Source organism: Clavelina lepadiformis, chromosome 1, assembly GCF_947623445.1.
Source record: "Clavelina lepadiformis chromosome 1, kaClaLepa1.1, whole genome shotgun sequence".
In the NCBI taxonomy this organism is placed as follows: Eukaryota; Metazoa; Chordata; class Ascidiacea; order Aplousobranchia; family Clavelinidae; genus Clavelina; species Clavelina lepadiformis.
Window position 1 is genome coordinate 20,236,072 of NC_135240.1, and position 22,182 is coordinate 20,258,253.

Consider the following 22,182-nt stretch of genomic DNA (forward strand, 5'->3'; position numbering starts at 1 on the left):
AATTCGAATTCTTTGTTGATGATAGATTCGCAATTAGGTTTGGAAAGTTATAGCTATACTTGTGATCTACAATTTTTATTTAGCTATTACTAGTGTCATTTGCACGGGCAAACAATAATTTAAACATTAAAAATAGCATAACAGAAAGTTATGCTTTGATACGAAGTACACTTTCTTGAAGTGATGCTATTTATAAGTTATAGCATTAAAATAAAAGTTACATTTTATAAAAAAAATATAGATCAAGTTAATTTCAAGAACAGCGAATTGAAGTAGGATACAGTTTAGCACCGAGGAGAAAAGTATATTTTTATGCTTGATGCCTGAACTTTGTAAAGATACATACAAGTAGGCCTAGGCTAATTTTGACAATTGGACTAAAGGCTATGTGTCGAAACAAAAAAGCAAGCGAGTAACACAATTGAAAATGCAAGCAAGAACAAGTAACAAAAAGACTTTGCCAAAAATTTTTAAAAACATAGATTTGTGCATGTTATTAAAAATTTTTTTAGAATCACCCCATGATAACAGCAATGGTTAACAGCCTGCATTGATATAAATCTACATTTTTTGTTGTGATTTATGCAATTTATCATTGAACAAGTTAATAAAAGTATAACAAAAAGTAATATTTTTTAAAAGTATAACAAGAGGACAACAATTTGGTATAAGCTTACAAGACATTTGTTTTAAGCAAGGCACCATTTTATCGCAATAAACACCATGTTTTTATAACACTGAATCATGCGGATGATGCGGTATAAGATAATCAAACTACTCTTTGTCAAAAAAATAATAAAAATAAGTTATGTCAGTGTCACAAACGGTAGGGCCTTTTACTCACTATTCAGAAGGCGAAAAGGAGACTGCTACCTTCTTCAAATGGTGAGAAAAGGCTCCACCAATTAAACTTGCCGGCTAATAAGTACAAGATCGCTCAAACAAAACCATTATCTCTTTCGTCTTCTGTGTAGTGACTAAAAGGCTCGATCGTATACACATTTTCAGGTATTATAACCACTGATGTAAAATGGTGATTGAGGAGATTGTTTTCTTTAGCAGTTGCAAATAGATAAGTCCAAGATATATTAATTTATATATGGCTTGAAATCGTCAGGCAATTAGTTTCCTTTAGCGTCAACTTCTGCTTCTTCAGCGAACCCTAGATTCTCTTTCTCTTCTTCTCCTTCATCAATTTTAGGCAATGGTGGCAATCTCTGGGATGCGGCCGATCCTTTGTTAAATCTCATTGTAGCTTGAATTTCAGGCGCTGCATAATTCAAAAAAATTTGAATCGCGTTTAAATAGTGCTTTGTGTTATATTTGGATAAACGTATCATCTGTTCTGCACAAAACTAAATAAGATTAATTATTGTGATTGGAACCGATTTTTTAAAGCAATGCACAACGTAGGCTATGTTTTCACATATGGCGGTATAAGGGGTAGGCTATTAATAACGAATAATGGGTATAATGGCTTTCTTTGTAAAGTATGTTATAAATACTGTCCTATAGCATCCCACCTGGTGAAGGAGCAGGGGTGCGTTTTCCAAGTGAGGATCGTGAAAGCGACCTTCTTGACAACTTCGACATAGGTCTTGGTGTGCTGGACTTGATTCGCCCAATAATATCTGAAATATTACCAACTATAGTTAAATACAGTCAAGGGTGCAGACACCTAGTACATGGGAACAACTATTTTCAATGTTGAAAGTTTCACCATCTTCAGCTGGAAGATCAGTCTCCAGGAATTCTGGCTTTGGGGCAGTGCCAGCACGAGAGCGTGGAAGTGGAGTTTTAATTGCAGCCGCCTCTTGTCGCATCTCCTCACGTAAGATCGTTTCTTCTTGGTTCATGGCATTTTTAATAAGACCCAGTACAAGTGTCTTCTCTAAAATGGGATGGTTAATAAAAGGGAATTGTCTAGCTGTCTAGCCAAAGAAAGAGTAGTTCAGTCATGTTTAGCAAAATTAAAACTGTTTTCTTGTACCTCTGTCTCCTGAAGAAACCAGCCATTGCTGAACTGACGGAATGGAGTCAGTTTGTAGGATCTGACACAACATCTCCAACATCAGAGTTTCAGTGTCAGGGAAGGCTGTGATGTGCTGCAATGAAAGGCTTATATACAGAAAACAGTCTATAATGCTCTAATCGTCAGTCAATACATGAAGTTGTTGTGCTAATATATATTTCACATTTCGTATAACGATTGAAGCTCATATTGGCATTATGTTTCGCTATTGGTACGAGGTGTGTCATTATGCTTAAACGTCGGATTGTCGGTGTTAAGTAAACCTGAAGGTGTACTACAGAAACTGTTCCTTTAAAGGTTAGTGAAAAAGAAAGCAGACTATTTACATACCGAATAGTGTTGGTTAATATGGCGAGACAGACTCGATTCATTGCGAACACTTTGTCGCGACATTGCCCTTGACGGTGGTGGAATAACGCGACCAGTTTGTGCTACAAAGCAAACAAAGTCGCAAAAATATAATCATTGTTTAGATTCACCCAAGCGCTATTTCAATTTCAGATTGATACCTGAGTAAAGGGTTTTGCGTGCTGGCGTCATGGGATGAGGCACCGTCTGGCTGGCAGGCTTGTAAGGTGCCGGTTGTTCGTCCGACACCAACCCCGCTTTGGTGCACAGTTCTCGCAGTTCATTTCTCCACGAGTCGGTGATTGGAACTTGAAAATTAAGTAATTATTATCTAATACCAACTCGTATCTTCGTCAATAGCTTCTCTGCTTAAACAAAGCAAAGTGGGTTACAAAAACAGACTAAGCAAACGTAACTTAAAACTTACTAAGGCCTATCCTTGGAACAGCTTTCTCCTTGAACGGATAATTTTGAAGTCCAGTGATGGTGTTAATAGGAAATTTAGTGCTGTTTATTCCCAACGCGGTAGACGAAACGTAATTCTTTATAAAATTTTCTCTTTCTCTGCACAACAGTATGCACGTTACTACACGTTTACCGTAGGTCGAAATAGGCTGCTATTAGGAATTTGCACAATGATTGAGTTGGACTGTTAAACTTTTGTATCGGTCAATGTTTCCTTTGATTGACAAAAACTACAAGTCTATCTTTAATTCAATTGAGTATTAAGAAGTATTAAGGACGAAGAGGTCACAAAATCGAGCACAAAGTATTTTCAAAATGGTTACCCCACGTGGTTATATATTTCTATTGTGGTATTTCTAACCGTGCACGACCCTATTTTCCGGTGGTCTTTTGTGGTTTATTTCATTGCTTTGTGATAAGGTCACCTTGGAGCTTGTATATTTATTATAAGACAAATATTTTGATATCACGTATTTTTGTCGTAAAAGAAGAATATTGCGCAATAATCGGAGTGTTCAAGGTAAACGAACAAAGGTGAAATCGGCAAATGCACAAGCGCGAATACAACCTACCTCGTGGATGGTGTAGCAATACCTATTCTGGGAAGAGGAAAATAGCCGTCATCATGAACTGCACATATTGGCACCCCGTTTAGACCTGTATGAAAATACTTTTTTTAAACTCAATATCGCATTTATTACACACCAAAGCGCATTTATTCGATTTTCAACAGTGTAGGCCTACAGTAGCTTTTAATTTTTGAAACTATGTCTCAATCTCTAACAGCTAAACCATCCACAGAAACATCGAAACCATTCACTTACCTTCGATATGTCGCACTCTGACCGGATGGGGATTATGCCTCGAAAAAAATGAAGCTTGACTGTATGCACCAAAGCGTGAGCCGAGTTTAGAGTCTGGTCTTTTCGCTATGATATTTCAATGACACTTATTTAGGATTTTTTAAGTTAAGGAAATTTGGTTATTTGTTATCCGATTTTTTACAAGTTATTTTCTTTAGGATATTGTAATGTAAGATATGTTTGTTTTTAGTACAAAGATAATTCAACGCAAATAAAACGGATCTAAAGCACAAAATAACGCTACCTGATCCAGTAGACAATCTGGGCGGAAGAGGCAGATTAAGGTTCGATTCTAATGGAGGTACTGCTGGAGCAGGAACGTCACTAAGGAGCTTCCTTTTCTTCTTTTTAATTCGAGATCCTGGCTTTGAAGTCTCAAAAACATCTCCCAGGGTGCTTCGTACAACCAAAGGTTTGTTGTCAGGTTTGAACACGCTGAAACTAAAGATGGATGTTTTAACATTTTTTATGAATTACTGAAATAAGGTTTTAGACGAAATTATTTCAATAGTCTGTTGTGCGCTCCTTGACCTGCAGTTCTAGTGAGCAAAGTAATTAAGAAGCGCTTTACAGGAAAAGTCTCACACGAGAAAGATAGCAGGGACATCATTTACTAAAGAGAATAATGGCTATGGAATTATTCTCCTATGTACCATCAACAGTTTGCTTGACCATTTTATCATATTTCACCGCCAAGCACCTTTTGTGTGCTCGACCTCTACACGCTTATTCTGTACTGATGGAAATTCGACACCTTTGCCAGTGCAATAGCTTGTATTAAAAGCCAAAATACCTCTGCCACCTTTTCAAAATAAACCCATTTTTAGCTCACCCAATACAATGCAATTTAATATAGCTGTATCCTACAATAGATAGCAATATATTTTTTTTGGGTATTGTGGAAAGAATTTTTTGTTCTACAGTATATATTCTTTAATATGGCGAGAGCAACGTTTTGCCGAACGTTTCAGTTGAAGACTATTTACATCGATTGTGCAGGTCGCGTTTCTTTTGCCTAAGTCTGTCCGGTCATTATACAACGTAACGAATGAACCGACGAATATATTTATTTTACTACACTCTAAAGTTTAAGACAATAAAAATTGTTAGCATGTTGGTTTTCTTACCTCGATGATGGTCTTTGAACACTTGCTATCATTTCCAAATTCTTACTTTTTATCCTATAGCAAAATTACCTGTCTATTGTAATAATAAGTTAAAACAGTTAATATTTACACAGGTATTTTGAAGGTTAGATTTTGCCAAACATACCTAACACAATTTGCACTTTGGTAGAGCTAACCATCTGTTGCAGACTTTTCTAAACTAAGGCGTATTGAAAGGTAAGCTTGTTCAAGTTTGTCATCGAGTTTTCTAAAGAGCCCTTCGCTTTTAAACTCGCCCTCTTGGGTTAAATTAGCGTCGGGTAAATTTTGTGTAGCGCAGACAACTGTCGATCGATGGTTATAATTGTTCGTCTGTAAACAGAGCATTATCGCTTTTTATCTTTTTAGCATATTTTGTAAACGTATAACAATTAATCAACGCAGGGTTGAATTTATATCAAATTAACTCTTATATACCATGGTTTGAGGTGTTTTAGTTAAATGAATTATGTAAAAGCAATAATTATTTTCTTACTTCATTGTATTTATACAACACAATACCCGCATGGTGAAATACTTTTTATACTTCAAATTACCCAAATTGATTTTCAAATTAAACTATTTCTCTGACTCGTTTTGCTGTTTTAACTGGACCAATAATTCTGCCTCATTACTTTTTGCTCGTTTTACGCAAACTATTGTTCTTGCTTGTAAAATAGAAAAAAATAATGAATATTATTTGTATAATAAGCTGTTCCTCTAACTTTAATTCTTTTGAAGCGAAGAAATTCTTTTATGTTCCATCTTTTACAGAAAGCTATCTTGTGTATTCTTTTCTTTTAAATGTCTAGAGAGTTTATAAAAGATATCACGCTACACAAGCTTTTGTTTCCGAATGAGGACCGCCTTACTGTTGTCATGTGTACCAGAGTTTCATTTTCTTTTTTTGACAAACGGTATAATCATCGAAACAATACCTATCGCACTTTCCAGGAAAATGTTTACCCATTTTAACCGGATTAGGGTCTTGTTTCCAACATTGCAAGTTATGCCAAAGGTCTCAAAACGTCTCAAAACGTCTCAAAACGTCTCAAAACGTCTCAAAACGTCTCAAAACATCTCAAAACGTTTTTTCGAAAAATTTATTATGAAACTCGCGGCGATCGTATCGGACAATCAACAATAGCGCTTTGCTTTGAAACGGTATTTAAAGAGCTAAAGCACCCACTGAACCTACTTGCACACACTGAAGCCTCTCAAGCTTATATCAACTTTGAGCGATAAGTTGATACAGGAACCACGAAGAAACACTTAACTATAACCTCACACCGCTTGGCTTGTTTTTGACGGTAAATAAAACCAAAACGCAGCTTTGCTTTCCGTTTTTTGCAATGAAACCTATTAGGGCAACTACAGCTCGTAAATAAATGAAATACGGCAATCTATATTGGCGTTTGGAGATTTATGCTTGCATGGGTTTTAATAACCTATGCTTTATAACAACTTTTTAATAACCTTCATCCAGGGAACATTTTTCTTGAAATTGTTTCCCGATATCAGCTCGTAACTCATTTAAGGAACTATTTCTCAGAGTAGGCAGACGAAAAGGCATCCATCATCTACCCTTATTTTAGTTTGTTTGCTTAGGAAATCTCAATAGGATCTCTCTCGTAACTAATTCCAGTTTACGTCCATCTATAGGGAACAATAGAAAGCGTACCTTTCCAAGAATGAATCTAAGAAAGCACTGTGTTTAACAAGAGATTTCACGCAAAATAGATCATTTTATTGTATCAGCAATGCCGGACTATTACCATTGTACAAAGTATGTATTATTTACCTATAGGCTATAGGTCTAAATTAGGTATTACTTTCAGAAAAAAATCTCCTTGCTGTTGGGGAGGATACGGAATGTGAATTTCCTTTCAATATGATTCATCTTTCCATTATTGATCAACGCCCGTTTGAATAGTTAAAAGAACAAAGTTGATGCAATTTCAACGTAAAAATCTTAAACATTTACACAACAGTTAATCGTCGGAGGCTTCCTGTAGCTGGTATACTTGAGAATTTTAAATAAGTGCTCGAGTACACAAAGAAATGGAAAGCAGCCTCAACAGAATCGGTCGGATTTAGCAAAATTTCAACCAAGTTAAATATTTGTCAAATTGCTTTTATTTTAAGGCGGAAATTTGACACTTTTGTACATATCGACTGTTTAAGTAACTTATAACAAGTTGACAAATATTTTGAAGCGTTTCACTGTTTACCACCCTCCTATATCATACACTTTATTTACATTGCAACTACGGTATGAGTCCAGTAGTTGTTAACGACACAAGAAAACAACAAAACACTCAGCCTTTGTTTTAATTAATAATTAAACAAAAGAATTCATAAAACAGCAGCACAGACGTTTGGTTTAAAAATCGATATTGGTGACATTTTTAATCCATTCGACAAACAGGGCGACTCTAGTATACACTCCAGGCTTGTTGCGTTTTGCACATCCGTTTCCCCACGACACAACACCCCATTGAGTTTGTGGGTCGTCATCGGTGCGGCTGCAAGTCAATGGCCCGCCGCTGTCACCTTGGCAAGAATCCACACCACCCGCCTAAAATTTAGCCTCGTTGTAGTAAATAAGTTCAATTAAAATTTTCGTTACGGTTAGCGATTTACTGAACACTGTGAGAAGGTGGCAAAAAATTAACGCTCGCAGGTCATTTGTGTTCTTTTGCACAACACCTTTCAACCAACACAAACGAAAAATATTAAAAAAAAATTTAAAAAAACTCAGACAAACCAAGATTCCAGCGCAAAGCATCGAATCCATGATGTAAGTTTTTCGACGACGCTTTATAGGTTGCATATAGAGAGACTGGCAAGTTTGGAAATCTATCAAGGGTACTGATGCTTCCTGCATGTAAATGGATACGTCAACATAAGATTAAAAAAGGAAAAAAATACCAGTTTCGGCTGGATCATTGCAAAACTCCACAGCAATGTGGTAATAGCTGTATAGTCGTGTACAGCGACACCAACATCTATGCAAACCCTTTATATCGATTCCAGATCATTATGTAAATACTGTCGTCGCAAATGTTACGCTGATATTCAGGTAAAGGTAATGTTATTATGAAAACAGATGGACACGAAAAACAAAATAATTTCTAACCATTAATCTATCTGGGTAAACTCTTCGCTTGGCATTCACTGAGCCATATCCAGCAATGTTACATACGGTTCCGGTTGCGAAGTCTTCTTGAGTCAATGATGGTAAACAAACTGGATTGTGTTTTCGAGAACATTCTATTATTTAAAAAACGTTTGATTTAGTGATAATAAAATTTATAAATAAATCAGCAATGAAATAAAAGTATCAAAAACAATATAAATGTTGACGATGGATTTTAGTATGCTAAACACACGTCGAAGTTTGAGAAGAGCGATATCATTTGTTGGAACAGGAAAAGGATTCCATTCAGGATGAAGTAGAATATGTTCAATGGATAAAGTTTCTTCAGTATCTTCTGGTTGTAGCAGGTTGTAGTCTCCCAACACTGCTTCTGTTGGCATCTCCTCGGGTGCAACGGTCCTGGAAAACAACATACGTCAATTTTAACTAAAGTTAAACAATCTACAAGGAAAATGTAAACGCACCAGGAACAAAACTACTATGGAATGATTTGATTCTAGAATTCTACAATTCAACTTACGGGAGTGACACACAATGTGCTGCTGTCATTATCCAACATGGGTCAATAAGACTAGCTCCACATTTGTGCTTGCCATTGAAGCGTAGTGACGCCTGTAATAGATGGTAAATAAAAAGGAAGTTGTACGACATCACAATGTCAATAACATAACCTAAGAATCGTAAGATTATATTAACCAAATGTACCAGCCAAGGGTGATTTAGCTGATTAGCGGCAATGCCTCCAACTATTGCTTCCGTTCGAGGCATATCATCTCTGTAAACTTGTCCACAATTGGCAAACTTTGGTGTTAGCGAGTCTACGGCAGCTAAAAAGTATATAGCAGTATGTTTCAGGTGTTTGTCTCAGACATTTTTCCTTTAAAACTTCAAAAGTCTCATTTCAAATTTCGTCTTACAATCTGAATACGCCACAAACAATTTCATAATATTCTTGCCTTTTTCACAGATATAACTATATTCTTCATTACAGATTGAATCAAGCCATTTAAATTTATAAAGTGGTGATAACCTAACACACTCCTTTAAGAACTTGTGCCTCCTTCTAGCTCGTTTTGACCAGTTCTGTCCCAAATGTAACAAATACACAGATTACATAAATATTTATAATGAATATAGTATATGTATAATAAAACTATTGTGCATAAGATATACTGTAAAATGTACTAAGTGGAAGTAAAATAAATAAACTACTAATGGCGTATATACTACTTAAGTTAGAAAAATACATGGTAACTACTGCTAGTCAGTGTGGTTCCATCACTCCACACATATGTGTCAGGTTCAGCTTTATCATTCAAGCCAATCCAATAATCGTGAACCTATAAGGACATGAGTAATATCAATAGTTGTTTATATCAATTCATTGCTCATAAATTTGCAATGGTCAACCTGGTCAATTCAACTTCCATACATTTAACCTCTTTTTAAATCAGTTCGAAGTAAAGCATAATGCACCAAGTTGACAGGGGCTGATTTGACAGAAGTTGGATTGACTGAAGTTGAATAGAGATGGAACATACATTACAAATTACCCAGAAGTAAGAAGAAGAATTATTTCCATGCACATAAATATTATTTCAGAAGGTACAATGCAGTATATTGAGGTCTATGATATCATACGATATTAGACCAAAAGATACCAATTTTGTTTAAATGTAATCTAGATTTTGTTCGGGTTATTGCTCATTGTTCACTTTAAAAATATACCTCATCTTCACAGGCACTCTCTTCACAGGTATGTCCTCGAATTAATCTCCGCAGAAACTCCATTACGTCATGACTGGCTATTGTTACCAGCCTAGCATGATTCTGTGAACAACTCTCATTAGCTGCATCCCAAGTTACATCATTATGAAAAACCTGAACAAGAATAAATTAATTTTGATATTAGTGCATCAGCATTTGAGACTTTAATTAAGTTAAAAAGTCATTTAAGATTTCCTTGTCTGTGAACCATTTTCTAAAGCAGGGGTGGGCAAACTTTTTGTACTGAGGGCCACATTTGAAAAAATGTTGCAGCCGGGGGGCCGCACACTCTCATTACAAAGTAGGAAAATTTACCCGGTGTGTAAATAAACGCATATTCATATTAAACACAATTTTTGTATTTCACACTCAGTTACGTTTAAAGCTATGCAATCATCATCACAAAGGCCTACGGTAGCCGCTACCGTATTTGTATTTTATGATCAAACAATGCGTGAGAAGTGTACGGGTAGTTGCTGAGAGCATGTTGCAATACATGCGCGACTGACGTGTGTGTGTTTACGCACTGAAAGTGAAGAGAAAAACACACTCGTAAAGGGAATAATATTTTGTCATGTAACCTGTTTAATTAAAACAATAAGTGATGGGTAGGAGTTTCTGCAAGTGCCGGCAGGCCGCATAAAATGGGACTGCGGGCCGTAGTTTGCCCACCCCTGTTCTAAAGCAATAGTTAAGTGTTTATTCGTTATATAGTCAACTGCCATTCTAATAATATTTTAGAATACTCATAGAGCAGTGCTTAAGGTACTGCTTACTGATCACTGATCCAAGTTTAAATCCCTTGTAAAATATTTTAAAAAAGCTCTCCCTTTATGGTGAAATACCATGATTAGATATAATTTTCATTTAAGGTTTAATTTTGGCAACAGCAGAGAAATTTTTAGAGAATGTGAGTTTTTAAGACTTGTGGGGTTTGCCGTTTAAGTTTAACTTCACTTTTTACTGCTACTTAAGTTGATTTAGTAACTGTCTTCCATTAAAAAGGCATTCTTTTAGAATAAAATTTTGTCTATGATAATTAATCAGCCTGTGATGTTGGGGAACAACCCCTTCTGAAGAGTCGAATGACAATGGAGTGGTGTGGCTCAACCAAGTTCTCTCAACGGCAGGAATCATTGCATCACAAAGTTATATAAAGCTCACACTAATTGCTACATTCATACTGTAACTGCACAAGTATAAATTTTTGGAGACTGTTGGAGAAAGTTAAAAGACCGATTCTGTCTCCAAAAACGCCAGGCATAATGTCAAACTGTGTCAAGAAACAGAAACCAGCCACTCTACTATCATTACTCATTAGTATTGTTGGCTCAGGACAGAGGGAACTTTAACTTCTCATGCCCCAACACTTGATATCAAGTGTGGGACCCACTTACTATTTTCTGCACCTTTTTAGTAAAGCTGCATAATTAGATGTAGGCACCTTATAACATTTTGAATTGTGCTTCATAAAGTCATTAGCACATCGCAAGTCCAAATTTTCTTCATTTTCGTTTTCACTGTCTGCTTGGCTATCACCTGTTTCACTATCATTGTTAGGGTTTTCTTCAATGCATTGAACATCAGCAGAACAACGATGCAGCTCTTTAACATACACACTGTTCTCAGCACACCTACAGTTTCGTAAAGACAAAAAGTTAAAATAACATCAACATTTGTAATTGATAGTCTATTAAAACTTTTTTTATTTTTACTATAGGTAAGACTTACAAAAATTTTTGTTCAAAAATTCATTCAAAAATAGACATTTCTCAAGTTAATAAACTGTAAACTATGTATTTCACAAAGTTTAAACATTAATCCTTCATAAAAAATTCTATTACAAAGAGAGAAATAGATTTAACCTGTAGATGTGCTTTTCTCCATTAAAGCACAGAATGTAAAGACTACAACTGCCTTCGTAAGGAAAATAGCCATGTTTTCCTATGCAGGAGAAGTCACCTGCATTTCTAGCAGAATTATCAGAACTAAAAAATATCAAAACGTGGTAAGTAAAAGTTTATAACATGTATGGGTTAAATAATATCTCCCAAATTTCACATAGAAACATGAAAAATGCCAAAAAAATACAACATATGTGTAGATTAAGGATTTATTTAGTACAAGAAAGTATACGTTATGACTGATCTATGTTGACAAACAAATGAGTTGTGGTTGCTACAGGCAGCATTGCTTCGTTGATAAGTTGGATGATGTAAAATAACAAAGCAGTTGTCATCAGCTGCAATCAAACAGCATTTCAGTATAAAACCGTGTAAAAATGCTTATAATACTTGTGCTGCTGTATATCTTTGCACCTTGCCAAGAATAATAATGCTCATAATATGATAAATAATGTAAATGTCAAGAGCAATCACCAGTAGCAACTTACAATTTTGTGTGGATTTACCATGACCGTTATTTCTTTCACTGGAGGCTCGATGATAACTGACCCAGTAATTTTGATTCCGGTATCCATTTCTGGATCAAAATAGAAACTTTATGCATTACATAAAACAGTTTGAGTAAGGTAATGTGTAAGTTAGCAATGGTGCCGATGCCATGGTACAGACAACAAAGCTGACAATATTCAAGTTTCATTTAGATTTTTGGACGTCCGTTGTTTACTAACAAACAAAAATGCAAGTAATTACACTGTGTAATGCTTGTACTTCAATACAATCAATCAGGTATTTAAATATGGAACAATAAAATCAAAGCTACAATTTCAATAACTGGAATAAATTTTACACTCTCTTTCTTCATAATTATCTTAAAAATATTTTTCTAACACATTCAAGGCATTGTTTCAAAAACAACCGTTTGATCCAGTTAGAAATATTTTCATAGTCAGCTTGTTCAGAAACTTCAGCTAGTTTTGCACCAATCACTGAGCATAAATATATTGCTTGTTGGTGTGTCACTTGGAGTTGGTTTGAAAGTTTGTAACATGCACTACCTTCAAAACAAAAATAGAAAACTCATTAAGTTTTTTGCTCATGCACTTTATTATTTAATTTGACCGATTTTCGCAGCATTTTGAAGAAAATGTTATCATCTTTATGAAAATTGAGTTTATTTAAACAATGATACCAAAAATGCTTCTAAAGAGTGTGGGAAAAATAAAGTACTGTTTTGCTACTAGCCAAAGTTTGAAACTATTCAAAAGTGATGTTGTCAGTAGTTGCCAGGGATGTGAAAAAAAAAAGAATCTTAAATCAAATACGCAAGAATCGACACTTGCTTCTAGAATAGTTCCAAACACGAATAAAAAAAATGTGTGCATAATGCTAAACACATAATATCACTCAAAAAATTGGTTTCTTTAAGTTAACAGTAGGTTTACAAGATTAAGTGGTTTGTTTGCATCAACATTTGTACTAGCCAACGATCACACTGTAATTGTTCAATACGACTTGGATTAATTATATTTGTATACTTGCATTGACTAAAACCAAGTTTGGTTTTAGCCTTCGGTAGGTAATGTTTGGAGCGGCGTTTAATTCGAAGGATGAACAAGATTGCCACAATGCTTTTAAACATATCGGTACCACACGTTTTGTTTCAAAGTAGAAACATTTTCAATGCTTCTAGCCTGTTTTAAACATTCTTGCATATAAATGAGCTTTGCTGATTGCAAAATAAAACATAGATCAAAGGTCCAAAGATCTGCATCTGCCAAAGGTGGCTGAAAATAATTTTTGTTTGCTTTTGCTATCCAGTCAGGCAATGAATGCTGCCAATAAAAACTCTAGCGATAACATTCATAAATATTTTTATTCACCAGTTCATAGCATAATTATGAAATTACTTAACCTCCAATATCCGGATCCGGGTAAGAAAGGTTAAAGGTTAACTACAGCGTAAACGAAGGCAACAAGCATAAATAATTGGTAGACGCCGAGACTTAGTCTTTTGAGTTTTCTACAGTTACTTTTTCTAGAGATTTTGTAATCTACTTTTAATTTAAAAAAAGCTTGGCATGCTCTTTGAATTTCTAAGCTGACAGTCGGCGAACATTTAAAATGCGTTTGCATGTACAGTGGGACCTCGTTAATCCGGACCCCGAACAACCGGAATCCCCGCTATCCGACACAAAACTGCCGGGAACGGATTTCTTCCTATGCATTTTACCCCTTTAATCCGGAAACCCCGCTGTCCGACTCCGACACAAAAGTTTTGGAACAAATGTGCTAAATCAATAGCAATAAAATCCGATAAACCGGATTATTAACAGTTAAGCGAAAATGATTCTCGATTGTCCTAATACAGTATGTAGTTACACGTTGCGGTCTTTATTGATTCAAAAGTACAGTATTGCGCTTTGTAAAAAAATTTAGCCGCACAGCTTTTTAGTCATACTATGAAATACTGTACAGTATTTTAGAAATGAAAAAATAAGTTGTTCATCAACAGTAACAAACAACACTTCCGCGGTCGCAAAAAAATACGTACAGTAACATCGGTTGAGTGCGGCAATCTATTGAAGACATACTGCTGCAACTCAATCGTGCTATCAGCTTAATATATCGCATTGCGCAAAGATTGGAAACAGGTCAAAGAAAGTTCAAGACTGCTGGTCCCGCCGGAATGCTTCGCCATGCAAGAGCGGTTGTCAAACCGATTTGCGGCCGAATGTTCGTCACTTGGAGAGCATTCGTCTTTAATACAGTGGTTCTGGGGTTCGACACTGGGTCGGATCATACAAAAAATATAATTTTATTTTAGTTGCTGTCCAGCCAGAAAGTCGGTACTTAGAATTGGAGTAAGGTGCACACTGCGTTTTGAACACGGTGCTGCATTTGCAAGATTGATTGATTTTTTACTTTCCGATAATCCGGAAACCCCGCTAAACCGAAATTTTTTGACGAAACGAAGTGGTCCGGATTAACGAGGTCTCACTGTATATCAAACATCACCTTCGTCCTCAGGGAAATCTTAACCTACAGATTTTACCTAACAGCAACGTCATACAAACATTTCTAATTTTCGGCTTTGGGCAAACCCCTATTGTGAAACGTGTGTTTACTTCATAAATGCATGTTCTTGTTGCGTTTTTAGAAATGTAAACATAGTGCATAGTATTACATATAGCTAATGTACACTGTAATGTAATATCTATGGATAGAGTGGATAAAAATTATATTACAGTAACAAGTAGGTTTTACGTATGAACATACGACAGTTAAACTAATTATTAATTCTGTGCTTGTTTCACCAGAAAAAACCTTGAAAGCTGATGTCATCAAACGCTGGGAAAAGACCAGTGATGGGATTCAAATGTTTTGCATGAATTCGGTAAACCGAATTGTTAAGTCAGTCACTGCTTCAACTTACCCATTGTTATTTCACCCGACGTCTTGGAGTGCCAGCACCAAAACTTAATAACTATCCTTGGAAAAGATACTTTTGGTTCAAAACGTATTCCACATTTGGAGACAAATTGTTTTAAATTTATATGTAGGCTATGTGATAGCTGTATAAGTACAATTAATCTAATACAATCTATTTTGTCCCGATGTGATAAAACCAGTTTGCTCGTCAGTTTGTCAAACCCCTTTCGATTCCTTGAAGGATTTAAGCCGTAAAGAACCCACTCCATTGCAAAAAAGTTTGAATCCCATCACGAGAAGTTACTATTTCACCATATGTAGGTTACGCTGCCATTTAAATGCTATAGATAGTTTGTGAAAATTACAAACTAGAAATTTGGTTAGGCCTATAAAATAGATTTAAGCTTAGTAGGCCTATAGGCCTATAGATTATATTACTTTTCGGCTTTCAAGTAATTTTACAAGCAACATGGAAAATAACTTTGACTGTAACTAGAGTGCCTGCGTTATGTGGGCACAGCAAAAATTTATTTTGAAAAACTTGTCAACTGATCAAAAATTTCTTGGCTACTTACCCCGTTGTACAAAACCAGTAGGACATGTAGAGTAACCAAACTGAGCTGACGTAAATTTAGTGAAAGATCCGATTAAGGCTGCAAAGCGGAAAATATAAATCATACATAGTAACGTCAATGGCACATCTTTTTGAAATGACGCGTATTTGTATGAAGAAAGTAATATCAACACGGCAAAGAGTTCAAAATGGTTTAAATCATTTCAGCAAAGCAATAGGTTCTCCCTGTTCTCATATCGTTTACATACGGTACTTATTTAAATGTGGCCTGGAACTTATTCCATCAGATGATGATATTTTTACTGTGTTGTTCAGTTTGTTCCCGTGTTAGACATATCCTTCAATAAAATTGATATGGATCCTTCGACAAGCTGGAACGACTTTACTTACCGACAACGAATGCAAATGCTTTCAAGAACCTGGACAAGTATTCCATATCAAAAAATCTTCCTAAAAATTTCTAAAGAACTTAATGCATCACTAAATACTTTTCCTTAAAAAGAGATCATTATTGGTTTCATACAAGTTGTTGTTAGCTTTTGTTATGTACCGCTAACTCAATCTATTTCGTAAATTTATATGTACAGTATATACAGTTTTGAATTCGCGGACATTTGCACCCTGTCTTAAAATAAATTATACATCAATGAAGTTTTGAATTGCGTGAGCTATACGACAAGCAAAATCAAGAAGGAAGTATATGGTATACTTCAAGTGTTTTTGCAGCCCAGCACGGAAGTAATTTGTTCAACTACAACTTTATGAAGTAGCCAGTAAAAGAAGTGATAATGACGCAGGCTGTGACGTCGATAAATGCAACGTATTTATTCCTTTTGTCCAGGGGCGGGCAACTTCTTCGGTCGGCGGGTCTGATATGAGAAAATGAAGTTCTTGGCGGGCCGGATTCGTGAATAGATTGGAAGGCAGCTTTGTCTTATTAATGTTCATGGTCGAAAATGTTTGCTCACAAATGTATGTAGACCCGAACAGAACAAGTAGATTCATGGACATCTTTCTCAGGTTGGCAAACTTGGACTTATTTAGTGACGCAATACAGGGATTGCGGCAGAATGTGGTCGCAGGCGACATTATCATGTAAGACCGGAAACTGTCTGCGGACCGCTCAAAATCCCGTCGCGGGCCGAATCCGGCCCGCTGGCCGTATGTTGCCCGCCCCTGCTTTTGACCGTATTGTCTATTCTGCATATACTTTCGCTTTAGATAGCTGTATAGGAGACACAATTTTAGTAAGACTAGCTTCAACATATAGATCATACAGATACAAGCAAAATTGTGCAGCTGCGGCACTTTTTCAGTACCAATACCAGAAGAATAACGCAGCATTTCAGAACATGTGCAGCGAGGAAAACAATGTGTTGGCAATTGGAGTAAGGCCTATATGTAGTTGAAGCTGACACGTAGATAAATTATTTATCAGTATAAAGTTAAGAAGCGGGCATTTGCAATAAAGATTTCTTATCAGCACAGGTGCTGGAAACAACCTGGGAACGTACTAAAAGGAGTGTTCACACGAAGTTATTTAGAGTGGGTTTCCAAATATCAAACGACAGTTGAAGTGTTATCAAAAAACAAGTTCATAAACTTCAATCAATAACTGGAAAGCACTTTTCCAAGAAATGTTGTAATGGTATTAAAAATGCCACCCATGCCGCTACAGGTCAATTCAACCCGATTATACCCAGAACAATTCAACCATTCAATCCAAAATATACGCCGCTGACCGCATGATTAAGGCAATGGAATGTACGTTGATAGGATACTATGGTAGGTTTATGAATGTTCCCACCTCGCAAAATCAATGAAGCGAAACGCACTGTAGAGAGAAGGGGTAAGTGTACGTGAAACAGGTTTACTAGCATTTGCAGCTGTTAAGGTTCATTGAGAAATTCAGGCAAAGAAGCAGAAGTGGAAAGTTTGATCAGATCAATGTCGCTAAACCATTTATGGTTATTGCAAATTTATAAATACCTATATAAACGATTGTTTTTTATTACTTTAGTAGGTAGAAGCTTAACAGAAAATGTATATGCAGTGTCGAAGGTTGCCATATTTTGCTTCAAGAAGCTTTTGGCCTAATAACCAGCAGTATTGGAAAACACATCGAAAAGTAACGCCGCTTGATTCTCAATTACCTACCGGCGTAAAGTTGGTTAACTGAGACTTTTGTGCATAGTATTACGTATTGAAGGCAAACTTCGTTTCTCGTAACTTTATTTAATCGTATTTGAAAGCAGACGAAGCTTGTTTTCGTTAACTTCAGTTCAAACCTCATTGTAAGTTGAGCACTGCAAAGTAAGTAGGCTCTAGCAAAAAGGTAAACAAGTAGCAAGTAACCGAATTCTTTTGTGAATATAACAAATTAGCAAACAAATAACAGATTAACCAATTTTTTGTTAAGAAGTAACAAATAAAACGGAGGGTTTTGAGGACTATGCGTGCATGTGCTCGGGTCATGCATTCGCAAATGACGGCACAAATCGACCGACGCCTCAATGTATGCAAATGATAAAGCACATATACTAGTCATACGCGAATGCAATTATACACTGACACAGGGGTGCGGCGACATAAATTACAAATGAATGCACTCACTAACTCATATAACCATTTTTCTGCCTATGATCTATTTTTCTCCAATGAGTAAAATATTTGAACGTAACATTAAGCACATTAAGTATTATGACAATTTCGTTGACTGTAAATATGAAAGTGAACTATTTTCATGACACTGACTTTAAAATTATAATAGGCTATTACTATTTCACGGGGAAAATCGTATGTCCTAAGCCAGGGCTTCCCAAACTTTTTTGCTCGCGACCCCTTTCAAACTTCCGAAGTTTTCCGCGACCCTTCACGTTTAAATTCCTTAAGTTAAAGCTGTGTTTTCGGTAATTAATCTCTCGTACGTCCGCAAAGGTAGAGAATTCTATGGCGTCATAAATCGAAGCGCAAAAAGAAAAAGTTGTGTATCCAGCTGTGACACGTGGTGCGTATGCGGTAACGTTCATCAACTGTCAATTAATGAAGTCCTACAATTTACTGTAGTACTAGAGCAAGGCCTATTTACGTAAAATCTAACTCAGTTTAGGATGGTATTTTGCACAATTGCAACAATAGTACAGTATATGCAGTACTTCGTGTAAAATTGGTATAAGCTCTGCGACTCCTGAAGTTTGTTACGCGACCCCGCAAGGGGTCGCGACCCCCAGTTTGGGAAGCCCTGTCCTAAGCTATTTTCATGTTTTTTGTTAATCTAACTTAAATGTTATAACTAGGGCGATTATTTTTTGACTTGTCGAAAATTGGTCAAAATTTATAGCGTTAGGTCAAAATTGTTTACAAACTGCATTATCGTGGTGTCGCAGAGGTTGCACTGTCAGTGAACTTTTCATTTTAATTTTAAGCCATGTAGCCAACTTTATACTGTTGTAATTGGCCCATTGTCTACTTATTGTGAATTATAAACCATTAAGTGAAATAATTAGGTTAATATGGTGTGATGCTCAACACACCTCAAAATGTGTAAAATATTTGGAAGGTCCTAAGTCATTTTGCGGCAGCTGTAGGTTAGGTGCAGCTCTTGCTTCGGTTTTGCTTTAGATACTTCATGTATCTTTAGTTTAGACAAATTGAACAGTTTTTGTGTCTTAGCTGCAGTTTTTTTGGCAGTGATTTGTAATTAGCTTATTTCCCTTTTCAGAGTAGGCTAGGTCTGTGTTCAGATTTTTGCCCTTCTGTTAGACTTTCGTTTTAGTTAGATTAGCCTACAGCCATATTTCGCTCGTTGCCACTTATTTTGTATTCTGTCCTATTTCTACGTGTGTCCACTTCCTTACCCTGTTTTTCAACTTAACTGTTTAATCAGCAGTTTTATTCAAGAATAACCAAGGTCTTGTTTTTTCTTAAAAAGCTGCTAAATTTTCATAGCTGTTTGTCATTTTTCGAAATGCCAAAAATATCAAACACACATGACAACAAAACTTGGAATTACATGTAATTTTTGTACAATAATACGTAATTTACCTACTTGAGTTCTTCATACGTCAAAACTTTTCAAAAAAAGTTTTTTAATGTCAAACGTTGTCAAAAGTTTCAATTTTAGGTCAAAAATTTTCGTTTTTTAGGTCAACAAATAATCGCCCTAGTTATAACACAGTAACCTAAATTTTCCTCGTACTCTAGTTTGAACCTTAGTTAAACTCGAAATAGGTTAAATGAACTTTTTGCATACCTATTGTTCTCACCTTTCCGTTGCGCGACCAACTTACCGTGAAATAATCACTCTCATTACAATAAGGTTACATTTGGTTGTGGTCTGTATCAAGATATATTGAATTATTATTTTTTTCATCAACTTTGTAGAATAAAGTATAGGGGAATATTTTTTCTTAAATATGGCAAGTGTATTAGTTGTCAATGACTCATATCATTTTCTAAACGTTCGACTATGTGGTGATTTTTCATGCAAATTTCCAGAAATCATATGGAACTGTCTTCCACCGCACTGCAAGGTCAATTACACAATATTGGTGTCACTATTCACAACCTTAGGAATTCTAATTTGTGTAGCAAATATAACTGTGTTGCTGGTGTATGTGAAACGACTTCGAGACGGAAATCAAAGGGATTTTATTGGTCGACCACAAATATATTACAAGTTATCTCTTGCTTGTGCCGATTTGTTAATGGGTTTTATTGTTTGTCCCTGTGCAGTGATAAATTTTTTTATCAACTTCAAAGGAAATTATACTTGGCAGCATCTTCTTGCTGCTCAAAGTATATGGGATAACATTGTATACGCGTCGTTTTTTCACCCAAGCTTTCTGAATACTGCTTATCAAATCTACTACACCGTAATTGGTTGCATAACATTTACGTCTTGGGCTGTGTCGTGTATGACATTGATGCTCGCAAGCGCGGATCGTTTTTTGGCAATCGCATACCCAAAGTTTTACTTGAAAAAACGAGGCTGCGGAAATACGCTTTTTACCATTGCTGCTATCATTTGTTGCTGGGGTGTAGGAACAGTGATAGGATGCATACCATTGATTCGCGATGATACTGAGTTTGAAGGATGGACTATTATACTTTTTGTGTCCGGTGCTGAAGGACTAATTATTGTCGCTGTGCTTATCGCTATACCTTTGGTTGGAATGTGGTTATTTAATATACTAACGTTCGTAACTGCGAAACGTCAGTTAAGAACGACACAACAAATAAATGTTCACCTTGAGCTAAACGCAGTCAGCGATGCCGGAGATACAGTTTTGCAGACAATGATTGATGATAACGAGGAGCCAAATGGGGAAGTTAAAGGCAGCAGTGCTTCAAACGATGTGAGTCACACTGATGGAGAATCGCCTGACGGAAGTTTAAAAACTGTTCACGAGCAACAACGTCGATTAGCAGTCACACTGGCAATAGTTGTTGGAACATTTACGTTGGCATTTCTTCCAGTGTGCATCGCATTGTCTGTGTCCGGTGGAACATATTACGAAGAACACAACAACTTGATTATATGGCTTTCTGTTCTCTGCATTAGCAATAGCTTTTGGAACTGCATAATATACAGTGTAAGACAAAAGGAGTTTCGAAAGGATGCCGCAGCCATATACCGTAGTTGTTTTTGTTGCTTTACTGAACGTGCATGTTAATGGGTATTAATCTAAACTGCTATTAATCTCATGGCTTCTAGACCTACTGTGTAAGTTAATGCAACTCTACACGCTTTTGGTGGCTACGCACTCACATCCTTCGCCCTTTTCAACTGCCATTTTTCTTTCCAACTGCCGCAGTTATAAATCTCGTAGCATACGTCAATTGTTTCTTCATAACACTAATAATAATGCCGATTGTAGTATCGACTGAAACGTCTTAATAAATATGCTTTTTGCTGTCTTGCCTCTTGCATTCGTCCTGATTGTGCGTGTAATAAAAATATGAGAGCATTTTGCCTTAAATTAAGAAATATTCGACAAATATTTCACGTATTTCAAACCATGATTATCATGCCTATATAATATGGGAGTGCAAAAAAGCCCTGTAAAATCATCGCAAAAGACCTTAGCCTATTTAGCTTTTTTTAAACTAAGTCAATAAAAAGTGAGAAGTGCCTATGCCTTGAAGTTCTCACACATGTATTGTAACTCACTTGTTGCATGTAAGAGGAAATCCAAGGATGTGCAGTAATTTACAAAGCCTTCTGTTACGAGTTACAACTATAAGTATAGGCTATAATGTTAGTTCATTTATCGCAGTACCTTAGTTATATAAGCCGCGGTTTAAGGCACTGTTTCATTCTTTTTACGATACGAATACTTGCAATACTATATAGTTGCATGATTTGGTCGAAATAATTTATAACTAGGTTACGAACGGATCCTCTAGAGTCTAAAAACACGATTTGGTACACCCCTAAAATTATATATGTATATCGGTCGACAACTGCGTAGGGCAGTGGTTTCCAGCCTTTTT

The 22,182-nt window shown here is 36.1% G+C and overlaps 3 protein-coding genes across 4 annotated transcripts; 1 reads left to right on the forward strand and 2 right to left on the reverse strand.

Moving 5' to 3' along the window:
- LOC143444124 (uncharacterized) lies at positions 1–5,001 on the reverse strand. The gene is made up of 12 exons (XM_076943249.1): positions 4,981–5,001; positions 4,836–4,908; positions 3,953–4,149; positions 3,670–3,774; positions 3,418–3,502; positions 2,808–2,944; positions 2,542–2,688; positions 2,363–2,463; positions 1,991–2,105; positions 1,721–1,891; positions 1,524–1,631; positions 1–1,270 (listed from the first exon to the last, which is right to left on the reverse strand). The coding sequence occupies exons 2-12, from the start codon at positions 4,865–4,867 to the stop codon at positions 1,122–1,124; spliced, it is 1,347 nt and encodes a 448-aa protein (XP_076799364.1). The 5' UTR covers positions 4,868–4,908; positions 4,981–5,001; the 3' UTR covers positions 1–1,121.
- A 2,090-nt stretch (positions 5,002–7,091) lies between these two features.
- Positions 7,092–16,202, reverse strand: LOC143456921 (uncharacterized). Of its 2 annotated transcripts, none has more exons than XM_076955207.1 (16): positions 16,078–16,202; positions 15,689–15,766; positions 12,601–12,739; positions 12,173–12,261; positions 11,917–12,022; positions 11,646–11,768; positions 11,225–11,414; positions 9,742–9,843; positions 9,261–9,353; positions 8,970–9,096; positions 8,719–8,840; positions 8,534–8,625; positions 8,246–8,412; positions 7,993–8,126; positions 7,621–7,734; positions 7,092–7,431 (listed from the first exon to the last, which is right to left on the reverse strand). In XM_076955207.1, the coding sequence occupies exons 1-16, from the start codon at positions 16,121–16,123 to the stop codon at positions 7,237–7,239; spliced, it is 1,917 nt and encodes a 638-aa protein (XP_076811322.1). In that variant the 5' UTR covers positions 16,124–16,202; the 3' UTR covers positions 7,092–7,236. The 2 variants fall into 2 exon arrangements, with proteins under 2 accessions (XP_076811322.1, XP_076811320.1); XM_076955205.1 differs by having other exon boundaries at positions 9,742–9,894.
- A 370-nt stretch (positions 16,203–16,572) lies between these two features.
- Positions 16,573–21,614, forward strand: LOC143460165 (uncharacterized). The gene has a single exon (XM_076957584.1). The coding sequence runs from the start codon at positions 20,103–20,105 to the stop codon at positions 21,360–21,362; it is 1,260 nt and encodes a 419-aa protein (XP_076813699.1). The 5' UTR covers positions 16,573–20,102; the 3' UTR covers positions 21,363–21,614.
- The last annotated feature ends 568 nt before the right edge of the window (positions 21,615–22,182 follow it).

Bases quoted from the DNA above. Each gene is read 5' to 3' on its own strand.
- LOC143444124 (XM_076943249.1), bottom strand. From the start codon at position 4,867: ATGATAGCAAGTGTTCAAAGACCATCATCGAG. The intron at 2,464-2,541 runs GTATCAATCTGA...TTTGCTTTGTAG, and splicing joins ACGCAAAACCCTTTACTCAG to CACAAACTGGTCGCGTTATT. The intron at 1,892-1,990 runs GTACAAGAAAAC...ATCCCATTTTAG, and splicing joins GGTTTCTTCAGGAGACAGAG to AGAAGACACTTGTACTGGGT.
- LOC143460165 (XM_076957584.1), top strand. From the start codon at position 20,103: ATGGCAAGTGTATTAGTTGTCAATGACTCATATCATTTTCTAAACGTT.
- LOC143456921 (XM_076955205.1), bottom strand. From the start codon at position 16,123: ATGGAATACTTGTCCAGGTTCTTGAAAGCATTTGCATTCGTTGTCG. The intron at 11,769-11,916 runs GTATACTTTCTT...GATATTTTTTAG, and splicing joins CAACATAGATCAGTCATAAC to TTCTGATAATTCTGCTAGAA. The intron at 9,895-11,224 runs GTGCCTACATCT...ATTCTTGTTCAG, and splicing joins ACAATTCAAAATGTTATAAG to GTTTTTCATAATGATGTAAC.